The sequence below is a fragment of the Ranitomeya variabilis genome, chromosome 3, assembly GCF_051348905.1.
Source record: "Ranitomeya variabilis isolate aRanVar5 chromosome 3, aRanVar5.hap1, whole genome shotgun sequence".
NCBI classification, from domain to species: domain Eukaryota; kingdom Metazoa; phylum Chordata; class Amphibia; order Anura; family Dendrobatidae; genus Ranitomeya; species Ranitomeya variabilis.
The window spans coordinates 41639976-41653272 of NC_135234.1; the positions used below are offsets into that span (position 1 = coordinate 41639976).

Consider the following 13297-nt stretch of genomic DNA (forward strand, 5'->3'; position numbering starts at 1 on the left):
TTAATTATTCTGATAAAGAAATACAAAGCATATTTCTTTATCAGGCGTAATAACATTAACCAAGGACCATGGCAGCGAACCATTGAAGTTCAGAGCCAGGCATTGCTTTGAGCTGAGTAACTGCTGGAAGTTTGTTTGAGGACACTGTCAAATAAACTCCGAGAACTTTCTATACTTTTGTTTAGGACATACAGATCGTGTCATTCATTTTTCCACTTCTCTGAGATAAATGACTTTTACATGTGGCTGCTACTGATTATTATTACGTAACCAACGCAATTCTATTGAAACCGTCTCTGGATTTTAGAGATTTATATGCAAATCTCGGGAAATGAGTTGCCTAAGGTGAAGACAATGAAGATTTGACAAATAATAACATTCAGAGATATTTTATTCTACCCGTTTTCTTCATCTAACACAATCCATATGGTTTTTTTGGTGTCTGTAATTGGATTGGATTTGAATTTACCATGTCTAATTAGGAAAATTGCTATTTATCAAATAAACATGTATATGATTGCTTCAATGACTGTGAAAATTGATTTAGCCATTACTGAAACGCTTGAGGTTAAACGCTCGGAACGTAAGGGTGGACTGAATAGTCAAGCATCCAAGTAGTGCCCAAGAGCCAAACAGCAGAGGGGGCTTATAGTCACGTCATAGGAAAGTCCCATTGTTTACATTATTCCTGCGACGTCACCACATGACAACAGTGGTCTAAAGTAGGTTATTTGTAGGTAATAAGAGAAAGCCAAATCCAAATCTAACCGTGTGAAATTTTTATTCCCTGCATTTTGCTTTGCAAGCTGAAAAAAATGGAAAAACTCCTTTTTTCTTTTACAAATCTTCACTTGTGGACTTTTTTGCAAATCTGCAAGCAATTCACTACAAAATCTGCAACACCGCATCACTTGCAATCTCTTTGTTGATTTTTCTACTTTCCCATAAGAAATATGTGCTCATTACACAACAGAGTTGGTATGTTCAACTTTCTCACCGAAAAATTCCACTGCATATGGATGAAATTTGTAAAAACGCATCCACTTGTCAACTAATGTAAGGGTACCGTCTCACAGTGGCACTTTGGTCGCTACGACGGCACGATCCGTGACGCTCCAGCGTCGCTCCAATATCGCTCCAGCGTCGTAGACAGCGGTCACACTTCGCAATGCATGGCGCTGGAGCGATAATTTCATGACGTATTTGTGATGTAGAAGCCGTTGGTTACTGTGCGCACATCGTATACAACCTTTGTTACACGATGCGATCATGCCGCCACAGCGGGACACTTGACGACAAAAGAAAGTTTCAAACGATCTGCTACGACGTACGATTCTCAGCGGGGTCCCTGATCGCAGTAGCGTGTCAGACACAGCGATATCGTATGGATATCACTGGAACATCACGGATCGTACCGTTGTAGCGACCAAAGTGCCACTGTGAGACAGTACCCTAATACGCGGAAGGTCTTCAAGATTTTGACCCCATGTAGACTTTTAGGTTCTTCTTCTAGCCCAAATATAAGATAACAAAATCATAAAAGGATGCAGTCAGCTCATCACACTGGAGGTCCTCCAAGTGGAATCTGGGACACTTCACATGGATATGGGCTTTGCAAGAGCCGCCAGGTAGCTTACAAGGAAGGAAGGGAAAAAAGGCCGTATAGTAAAGCAATCCCAAATATTGATAATTTTTTTCTTTAAATAAAACTAAACATTTATTCCATTGTATAAAATCTCCATAGAGATCCAAAAACAAAGAAAGAAGACACGGGGGGAATCACAGATAAAAAAAGATCGACACTTTTTTCAAAATGCCGTACTCATGGTCTTGGTCTGTAGACCATTTTATACAATGGAATAAAGTTAAGTTTAAAATAAAAAATGTGACAATTTTTAGGATTGTTTTGCTATACTGGATTTTTTTCTCTTTCTTCATTGTAAAATAAAAGATAATTCCCATTGATGCCCTTACTATCACTATATTAGAGAATCCCAAATTATTCTTAAAATGCCATGAAATAACATGAGGACAGTGACCTCATTACTCTTGATCCAAGGGCTGTAGAAGTCTGAATTACAACAGATAATAGCAGAACGTAAACAAGCCCACCTTGGATTGTGGACCCTTGATGGGTTTTGGGCATTAAATTGCTGTCTAAGTAATGCCATCTCTTTTAACCCCCACGGAGGATCTATTCTTCGTAGCAGGTGTGGGCCACATGTCAGCTGACTCAAGTAGCCATTCTTATTGGCTGGATAAGATTTCTCAAGAACGAGAATCTAATTAACTGAAAACTGCAAATACAGATTAAACAACAACAACCACATGATGGATTTCATCTAGCAAGGTATCATTGTAATCAGTATAACAGCGCCAACCTGAGAGTGTCTGTAGTTGTCTGAGCAAAATCCTGCTGACAGCTTCGCTTTAATACTTTCTATCTGTTCTTCACTAATCACAGCCCACCTCTTTGCGATACCTGTGCCCGTGCTTATTAAGACCTTCACTAAGACCTCCAGGTCTACACGTTGACTCCTCTGCTTCACTTTGTTGGTGCTGTCTCAGGGTTACCAACAATCCACACCTGTACCTCCTTTTGACTCCTCGTCTACCCACTACAACTAAACACTTCTTGTCTGTTCTATTTCCCAGGATCCAGAATGTTCCGGCTGTATTAAGATCCAGTCTTCCACTTTATCCAGTACAGTGTGAGGGCTTGCTAGCTTAGAAAATGTCTTTTTTTGCATAGACACCCATTATTCAACCTAATCTGTCACACTCCCTTGTGTTCCAACCAGAAAGTCTTACTCCCAAAAACTCCTCTCATCTGCAGGACTGGCTAACTGTTAACGCTCCCGTGTCCTTCATCTACACTGTAAATTTCACTTTCTCAACACAAGTGCATCAAGGGGTATTAATTACACATTAAACAATTGCATGAAAAATTAATATTTGTAAAATGCAGCCATATAACTCATATCAGCACTAGAAATTCTTTAGGAGGGAGTTTTTTCTCTCTCTGCACTCTTACAGTATGTCTCTGCTCATTAGTCCCTGCTAAAAGGAAATGTCCTCATGGTTTCACCCTCAAATCAACATTTATTTGTACATTGGTGTAAATTTAATACTCTAAAGTTATTTAAGTAGTATAATGGACTTTCACGCATGCCCCCAGTGGGTGAGATAAAGCTGGACCTCCTTCACTCTACGGTCCTATTAGAGGTAGAAAAACTTTGATAGGTGTGATTCCATATGAAGGGTTAAGGGGTGATGTGATATATATTTATTTTTTTTCTTTTGAATGCTTATGGTCAACATTGAGTATGAGAGTATGAGACTGACCCATTTAGGGAATTTGGGGTCTTCCATGGTTATAGAAGTATTGATCTGATTTCTACAGTATATTGCTAGGTTCCTGCTCTTTTTGCTTCTTTGTAGAGGGAAGAAACAGTACAAACTGTTTTAGCAACAAGTTGACAGCTCCCAGATCTCATGTTTGTTGACAGGATCAGCGTGTACATTATGCAAAGTCCACTGTGCAAGCTGCTTCAGGCATGGCACTGTTATGCCTTCAAGCTATATGCCAGGTTGGTGATGCTTGCTAGCCATCAGAAGCAGCTTTACTGTAGCCTAAGCTGTTTAAAAGAGAAGAAGGATAAGGAATGAGCCAATCTTGCAATCTTGGACCTCATAAGAATTTCTGCAATAGAGATGGGTGAACCCGAACAGTACAATTTGGTGTGCGTACCGAACACATACTGTTGGGGAATGGACACCAAACACGGACTTCACCAGTAAGTCCGTGCTACTGTTCGAGTTCGGCCCCCTGAACACCGGATGTTTGTTGCACTGTCTTGTGCCTGACAGCACGGCAAACACTGCTTCTGACAAGCGGTGAAATCATCCCCACCGGTCACAGAGCCGCAGTTCCCACGCTCTCAAAAGACAGTGTGAGCCCACAGCTGTGATCGGAGGTATAAAGTTTACCTCTGGTCACTGGTGGCAGCTGATGAGACTACTACTCCCAACAGCCGGCGCCTGTTGCCGCTAATAACAGTGAGAGCAGGAGCAGTTGATGAGAGTACTGATCACTCATCACCTGCGCTGTAAATAAATAATTAAAAAATACAGTGCGTGGACCCCTCTATTCTTGATAACCAGCCTTGCTGAAGCTGACAGCTGAGGGATGCAGCCCCCAGCTGTGAGTTTTGCTTTGCTGGTTATAGAAAATACAGGGAAAGTCACGTGTTTTTTTAACCCCTTAATGACCGCCAATACATCTTTTTACTGACCTGAGATATAAGAGAATAGCCTCCCCATAGAGGTGACAATCGAGCAGCTGACGGCTGCACACTATAGCTGACAACTAGCTGTATAAGGCTACTTTTACACTAGCGTTGTGCACTGCACGTCGCCATGCGTCGTTTTGTAGAAAAAACGCATCCTGCAAAAGTGCTTGCAGGATGCGTTTTTTCTCCATTGACTTACATTGCCACATGTCGCAACCGTCGTGTGACGGTTGTGTCGTGTTGCGTTGGACCGTCGCCACCAAAAAACGTTGCATGTAACGTTTTTTGGTGCGTCGTGTCCAGCATTTCCGACCGCGCATGCGCGGCCGGAACTCTGCCCCCTCCTCCCCGCACCTCACAATGGGGCAGCGGATGCGTTGAAAAACAGCATCCGCTGCCCCCATTGTGCGGCGCTTCCACAGTATGCGTCGGTGCGCCGCAATGTCGCATTGCAACGAGCAGTGCACGACGCTAATGTGAAAGTAGCCTTAGCCACTATCGGTGTTGGCATCGTCCATATCTGTTTAACTCCTTAGATGCTGATAGCAATAATGACTATATCATATATATTTGGTTAAAAGAGTGTGGGGCTTCATCTTTATCCCCATTGGCACCCTGAGATGATTGTGTGGTCCTGATGTTTGCCATGGCAGTTCAAATAGCGGCCTTAGAGTCTGCTGGCTACAGTGGCCTGTTCAAAAGTTAGTGACATTTAGGTGGTAAAAATACACTTTTTCATTCCCAACATGCCACTTTGTATTAATTCCTGAAAGGAAGGAAGGATTAATAAACTACCTTACAGCAGTTTTCAGTATGTCAGGGAGTGCCATTTTTAAAATAGTACCACTTTTGGGAGTGACAGCTTTGCAGACACTGGATATTTAGGCCTCCCATTCAAGTGAATGGGGTCCAGGTACTATTTTGGTACTCAAACCCTAACACTTTGTAACTGTTTGGCCGGACACGCCAGACTCGAACATCTAGGTGTCCACCCATCTCTAATCTACAGTGGTGTAATGGTGAGCTTCCCATAAAAACCTTGGTTCGTAGCCATATAGACACCCATAGACAAGGCCATATGATCGTTTAGACACAAATGGCACATGTTTTAAGCAAAAATTATAATTCCTCACAGTACAAATTCAAATCAATACGGCAGCATGCTGGAAAAAACAATTAAAATAATTATCTAAAGTTTACAATCAGTGGCACGTTGCTCCCCAACCTACATCTTTCCTGCTTACAGGAAGGGGTGCGCTCATGATTGGTTGACAGTTTAGACCAGTGGTATGATGGAGCTTCTTCTCCCGACTATGCACAGGAGCACTGAAACTGGCCAGGTTCACCCAACTTTAGAACATCTTCTATTCGAAAGAGCTTCTAAGTGTTGCGTTCCTTGCCTAGAAGACTGGCCACTACTGAGCTATAAGACTGAAAATCTCTTGATTATTGAGAATGGAAAGTACTGTATTTTCTGGCGTATAAGACTACTTTTTAACCCCTGAAAATCTTCTTAAAAGTCGGGGGTCGTCTTATACGCCGGGTGCCGTCTTGTACGCCGAGTGCAGACACCAATGTGTATATGGTGGGTGGGGGGGAGTGGTCCCGATGACGAAGAGGGGGCATCTCACAGGAAAGTGTGAGTGGAGTATCCCCCATTACCTCATTGTAGCTGCAGCATGGGGTCTCTGTGCTGGGGAGAGGCGGCAGCTGCTGCTTCTCTTTGTGCCGCATGGGTGCTGTGCTGTGGGGCGGTGGCCGACGCCGCTCCCCAGCACTCCACACTGCAGCTACAATGAGGCAATGGGGGATACTCCACTCACACTTTCCTGCGAAATGCCCCCTCTCTTCGTCATCAGGACCACTCCCCCCCAAAAGGCACATTAGTCACCGGCCCTATAAGACGACATACGGCGTATAAGAAGACCCCCGACTTTTAAGAAAATTTTATATTTTAACTGGAAAAGTTGGGGGTCGTCTTATACGCCCAGTCGTCTTATATGCCGGAAAATACGGTAATTTTATTGAGAAATAAAATGCAAAGTGGCTTGTACTTACAAACATTTCGAATGATGAGACAACTCTTTCTAACATTCTGAAACCCACATCACAACTAGATGGACACATAACATATAGCATAAATATTTCTAGATAGAGTATCCCAAAATCATGTTTTTCTCTTCAGGTCTGCTCATTGAGCTCCAACATGAACGACAGAGAAAGAAACATTTTTTCCTCCATTTTCTTTTGCACTGCTCATACCTATTTAACGGGCTGTAGGATAAGTATTACGCAGAAGGTCACTTAAGAAGAAATGTGCGATTTTATCACAAAGGATTAGTTTCGGAAAGCTAATACTAATAATATAATAGTAATAATATAAGTACTGCATAGTAGGGAGTTGAATATAAAGCTTATAAAGTATAGTAATAAGTATAGTAATATGGTATAAAGTATAGTAATAATAATACAGCTTAGTGTTCCCCCAAGTGTGCCAATGCATCTACCTCTGTCTCCTGTATTTCCAAACTCCTGCTCCAGTAGGACCACATGAAAACCAAGAAGCCGCGATGAGTTCTTACAGCGTAGGTTCTCCGGTAACAAATCCTTTTTATACTCTTAGTCTGATAATCACTTTTTTTCAGCCGATTATACAAGGTATTAGAGAAAATTCAACCTCAGCTCTGCTACCGATACAGAGAAATTCAACTGAACCTGGTATAAAGTGATCAAATGATTGAACTGTAATGCGAGGGCCGCTAAATAGATTGTTTCAGTAATTACTTTCCATGATCATGGCTCCTATTAAACAGTGTTCTGCCTGTCAGTGGAACAGCGAACAACACACATACCAATTGATAAAAGCTCCTGGAAGCCGAGCTGAATTCTTAAACACAGGCAGAGGGTAGATGAGGTCACAATGATTCTGTTTTGGAAATTACAGCAGACATTGGCCTTTTATGCTCCACCAGCAGTCTGTTTTAATGTTCCGGTTTACATGTTAGTGTTTCTTTCCATAATACCCAACTACTCGATTGGGGCTGATTTACAATGCTAGCAGCGGGCACAAGGGCACGAGTGTTTGAGTCCTGCTGGACTTGTGCCAACGAGCATTCTTTGAGAGTCAACAGAGCCTTGCTGAATTCCACGGGGGCGCTTGTATTTATACCTTTTGCCTTTGCTTAAAATTGCTGAGAGTCATGAAAACCCTTTTAAAAGAGAGGTTGTTTTAGCCAAAGATATGGAAAGCATTAGGCTTATTCCCTGGCATGGCGTCAATACGGCACATTGTATAGGAGTGTACCGAGTCTGTTTATTGATTTCAATCTTTGGCTTCGCAATCTTGTTCTCAATAAAATCCATCAATTGCTTACATTTCCCCTTACAATGATGTCCCTTCTGCCAAAAAAAAAAGCTTTTTCATTATCAGAAAGGGGGTTTCTAGTTTCTCAGACCTGAATTTTCTAGGAATTGGAACCACACAGAGTTTTTAGATTGTTCCATTGGAAAACTGATATTTATAATTTTCATTTTATAAGAACCTAAAGTATTGAAAAAGAAATAATGAAGGATAGTGCAATAGTTTTATAGTTTTAAGAGTGAAAGAAGACACAAGTCCATCGAGTTCAACCTATAACCTAATGCGTTGAGCCAGAGGAAAAGCGGTCAGATGCTCATTACTTCATTTTAGGGGAACAATTCCTACCCAACTCCACATATGACATTCAGACTGGTGCCCTGGATCATAGTCCTGTCACAGAATCTAGTACATATACCCTGTAATATTATATTTTTCAATAAAGACATCCAGGTACTCCTTGAGAGTTCCATATTCTCACTGCTCACAGTGTAAAGAATCCATTGTCTTACAGCTCATACAGTAAAGAATCCACACTCTCACTGCTTGTACACGAAAGAATCACCATCCATGATGATAGTTAAATGTTCTTTCCAATAGATGTCGAGGATGCCCCTTGTTACTGTCACAGGCTTATGTGTAATAAGATAATTAGAAAGATCTCTGTCCTGTCCCCTCATATAATTGAACATTGTAATAAGGTCCCCCTTAAACCATAATTTTTTCAAACTGAAAACCCCAAGTTTAATAACCTGTCTTGGTATTGCAGTCCACTCTTACCCTCAATAACTTTGGTTGCCCTTCTTTGCACCGGATCTAGGTCAGCTTATTCCTTCTTATTATGGAGCCCAAAATTGAACTCCTTATTAGTAACGATACTATATACTAAGGACTCAAATCTATTGCCTTCCATGTTCTCCCTATGAGGGGCCATTTTAACTCAATTAGGCACCACATTGGACACTTGGATCTAGACCACCTACATCTACTCTCTTGACTGTATCATGTTCAATGAAGCTCCTGTTCATACATGAGCTTAACCAGCATACTTTCCTGCTTGTGAAAATGGGGGACTCCCAGAAGAGCTGCCACATCGGCAAATCTTACTTGTTGGCAAGATGAATTACATACTTCACTTTCATGTTGTTGTACCGCTTCCTATTAGTAGCTGCCACTATTGTAAGCATCGAAGAATATTATAACTTAGGGAGGGCGGAATAAATTGCTAAAAACACATTGGGAAATCTTTGAGCTTATAAAAAGATTTTTCAAAAATGGGCTATGAGTATGGCATGCTATAAAAAAGAGAAATAAGCATTACTTACCCCTTGCATGCATCTGTCACTCCAGTTCCACTGTTCTGCTGGACATACCTGGTAATGAAAATGTTGATGTCCCATCCAGAATTCATGTGACCACAGTAGCCAATCACTGGCCTAAGTGACTACATGCCATGTATGTAATCATCACCCCTGAGAAAATTACTTCACTTTTTGGGTCATGTAAATGACATGTGGGATGTCGTCACATACATTACTGGTGGATAGGGTTGAGCGACTTTTGCTTTTTTAGGATCGAGTTGGGTTTTGTGAAACCCGACCTTCTCGAAAGTCGGATCGTGTGAAATCGGCCGATTCTACTGTAAAGTCGGGTTCCGGACCGGAACACGAAACCCAATGCAAGTCAATGTGGATTATTCTCTCTCTCTCTCTCTCTCTCTCTCCTCCGTGCATTGTTGTGTCTGACTCCGGAAATCACTGCAGCCCAAACGGTAATATGGCTCTATGACGCCGCAGAAACCGGGCCGGAACCTATGTCATCACGCTGCCCACAATTAATTGGCTGAAAAAATGGCAGGGAAGGCGTAATTCCAAACGCGACTTTGGCGCCAAGATTGTGTTCCACATGGCCAACCCCACGCTGAGATCGGGTCGGGTTTCATGAGACGCCGACTTTGCCAAAAGTCGGCGACTTATGAAAATGACCGATCCGTTTCGCTCAACCCTACTGGTGGATAATTCAATGGCCAAGTAATGCTTCTTTCTTTTCTTTATATTGTAGCATTTCCAGTTTGTTTCCCACTTTTGAAGATTCGGAGAAAACCTCTGTACATTTCAATTTGCAACCTGTCTAACGCCCTATGGCAAATGCTGTTAAAATCAATGTTTCCAATTTATCTATTTTTCAGGAAACTGTTTGCTGGACCAGCCAAGAAATCAAATTCTGGGTCCCGAAGAGCTTCCTGGACAGAGTTATGATGCCGTCCGCCAATGTAAGCTGGCCTTTGGACCAGCTTACACAGTGTGCCCTGGTATGGATGTCTGCTCACGATTATGGTGTGCAGTCGTCCGACAAGGTCAGATGGTTTGTTTAACAAAGAAGTTGCCTGCAGTGGAGGGAACACCCTGTGGAAAAGGAAGGATCTGTCTTCATGGAAAATGTGTTGACAAAACCAAGAAGAAGTATTATTCGGTAGGTGTACACAGTTAAAAAAAAATTTTCTATGATGGAATATATCATATACCTACCGGAAAGATGTGAAATGTCTAATTACCACTAATGGTACCCCCACCGATCACTAGAACTGTAATCCCAAGAACCCTGTTCCTCCTCACTGCACAATTGCCAGTAGTGGGAGTTTAAATGGAGTGGTGGTCAAACACGCAACCTGCCACTCCATTCAATGTCTAAATAGAGCCTTACCGTTTCCATCATCCCCATGGTTTTGAGGCATTAGAAAAACATGATGGTCGCATGTGTGCTCCATTCATTTGAATTGGGCGGAGGACAGGTGTGGTTATGTTTTTGGAGAAGACATCTAGATTTTTCTAATCCTGGCAACCCTGTTAAGAAGGTAATTGAGGAATAAGGGGATGAACAGCAACCATACAATTGTTTTTTTCCTCTTTGTATCTTCTGTTTGGATCCACCTTGATTTAAAATGTGTCCTGTACTAATTTATTGTATATTTCAGATCTCTAGTCATGGAAACTGGGGCTCCTGGGGACCTTGGGGGCAATGTTCCCGAACATGCGGAGGAGGGGTCCAGTTTGCTTATCGTCACTGTAATGACCCTGCTCCAAGAAACAGCGGTAGATACTGTACTGGAAAGCGTGCAATCAACCGATCCTGCAATGTCAACTCATGTCCATCTAGTGGTAAGAGCACTGTCCTAGAAGTGGGGAACACACGTGGTGTTCAAGTGAACAAGGCAGGCTGCATTTCTTTGCCAAGTTATACAGTTGGGAGCGCCACTATGCAATTAACTAATGGAACGGGAAACAATATACAATAGTTATGTGGTCCTTCATTTTCATGATCATGGAAAAAAAAATCCTCTGAACATAAAGTATAGGCATATCCTAGAGTTTCTCATGAGAAACAAGACATTCTACTCTCTAAAGGAGTTGTCCACTACTTGGACAAACCCTTCTCATTCACTGTGTTTTGCCCCATTACAATAAAAAAGCTTATACTCACCTCCAGTGTCGGCACTGTTCAGTGGTGTTAGAATTCACTGTCTCTTCACAGATTATTCCTGACTGCTAGGGATTTAAATTATAGAATAGCCTGTGATCAACTTATTGTCAGGGAACCTTCTAACAAAAAAATATTGTTTAAAAAAAACAAACCATTTAAATCCCTGACATTTGGATTCCCAATATTAAATGGGAACTTTTGCTTGCCATAAATATTTATTTTTCACATCTGCTGTAAATGTCGCTGTTCTCCTGAATCCAGGCATGCTTTTCCTTTGTTTCTGCGCCTCTCCATTCCTGAGATATGGCCCCTTCTGTATATAACACTAGTCTTTTTTGCCAACTGGGCGTGTTCCTCATGAATACGCCCAGGCAGAAGAGTAAGGACGGCGCCCTCATGGCTAAAAAGGCTACATTTGAACACAGAGAAGAGAGAGCCATATCTCAGGAACGGAGAGGCGCAGGAACAAAAGAAAAACAGCGCCAAACTTGGGAGATCAGCGGCATTTACACCAGTTGAAAATATGATATATTTAGTGCACGTGACCGATTGTCTTTAAGTAAGAATCAGAAGCAATTCCGCTACACATAGGATTATAAAACGAATGACTAGACAGAAATGTAGAAAGTATTCTCATTTTTTTCCCAGCGTGTGTGAGCATTAGAGGAAGCCGTGTGGTCTGTTAACTACAGCAGATTAAATTCTACTTTATCCAGGGATGTGAGCAGTTAGGTGGAGATATTACAAATACATGATCTAATATTATCCCAGTGTTGTGAGCCGGTCCCTGCTGTGAATATATCACTCTTAATAGAAAATCTTATAAAGTCTCATTAGTGCCCGGCGTCTGTTTTACAAGCACACCAAATGTACTGTCAGAAGACAGACGGATCGTATACCTCCATGATTCACTTCACAGAATGTGACGGGTAAACCATAGAAAGCAAATAAAAGGCTAAAAAAACAAAACAAATAAAATGTAAATGGTCCGGGAGTAAATAAGGCAGCATTATTCACTCGTCTCGCTTCACCGACCCCATAGCCCTCTATGGTTACTTAATCTAAAGACTGAATAATTACAGGTCCCGTTGAGTTTCTCACATTGAGGTCAGTTGCGCTGGATTACAGGTGTTAGAGTGATATATCACAGATGTCAGAGTCGTAAAAACACAATAAATCAAAGTGTTATGTTTTTTTAACAGAGACTACTCGGTGGTATTGTGTTTAATATGTCCCTATGGCCAATTGCCCCAAAATTAAAAATTGAAGCTTAGGTGTCCTAGTCATAAATGACAATACAGTACTTTTAGGTATTATATTATGGGATAGCATGTGAGTTGGATCTTTTCTTCTACCACAATCAATCACTTAAGCATATTCCCAGTTGTTTTATGGTTACCACCACTCTAATCTATATCTACTACATCTACTACGTCTACATCTACTCTAGTCTCCGTCTACACTATGGAGCATTTTGCGTTCTGCTTTTTTCTTTAGACTTGTACCTTAAAGAAGTATTCAACCACTGGAAATGTACCAGTTCTTCATCCTAGGATCAGTTTTCAGAAAACAGAGGTCCAGCTTTCTAAGACAAACGAGAGCCCTGGGACCACGATTCAGCAATCCAAAGTGGCTGAGCATGAATGCTGTTCTTCCAATTAATCTATGGCAGCTACGAGAACACTTGTGCACCCTTTTTATGGCTGCTATCAGCTGCTTTGAATTGAAAAATGAGGCCAAGAAACTGTCATCCTTCCCAGTGTTGGAAAATGGAAACACATTAGTTGTCCCTTTTGCACTGGGAGCAATAAACAGACTTGAGATGCACACAGATTTTTGGTATGGAGGCAAACAAAGTGGCACACGGATGATTGCCAGGATAAAGCCATGAGAGTTCGAATGCTTGAAAAAAGTATTCTCAGAATTGAAAATTATCCCTATATTTAAGTATGGGGCATAACTTCCTTATCATGGGAGTTGTGTCAATTTGGGCCTCCAACGATCCTGCCTGAAAACTGCTCTCTGCAGAGTCCAGTCTTGGATAGTGCGGAGGTACACAGGATTATCCTCCACTGCATTTATTGTCCATAGACCTGCCAGAAATAGCCAAGTGCTGTGTTTTTCTTTCTCTGGCAAGACCCATAGACAATTAATGGAGATAATAGGG

The 13297-nt window shown here is 41.7% G+C and overlaps 1 protein-coding gene across 1 annotated transcript in view; it reads left to right on the top strand.

The window, feature by feature from the left end:
* Positions 1-13297, top strand: part of ADAMTS5 (ADAM metallopeptidase with thrombospondin type 1 motif 5) — a 112378-nt gene that overhangs the window by 60187 nt on the left and 38894 nt on the right. The window contains exons 4-5 of the mRNA XM_077293998.1: positions 9839-10122; positions 10625-10808. Of these exons, the coding sequence (XP_077150113.1) occupies positions 9839-10122; positions 10625-10808 (468 nt within the window). The remainder of the gene's footprint in view (positions 1-9838; positions 10123-10624; positions 10809-13297) is intronic.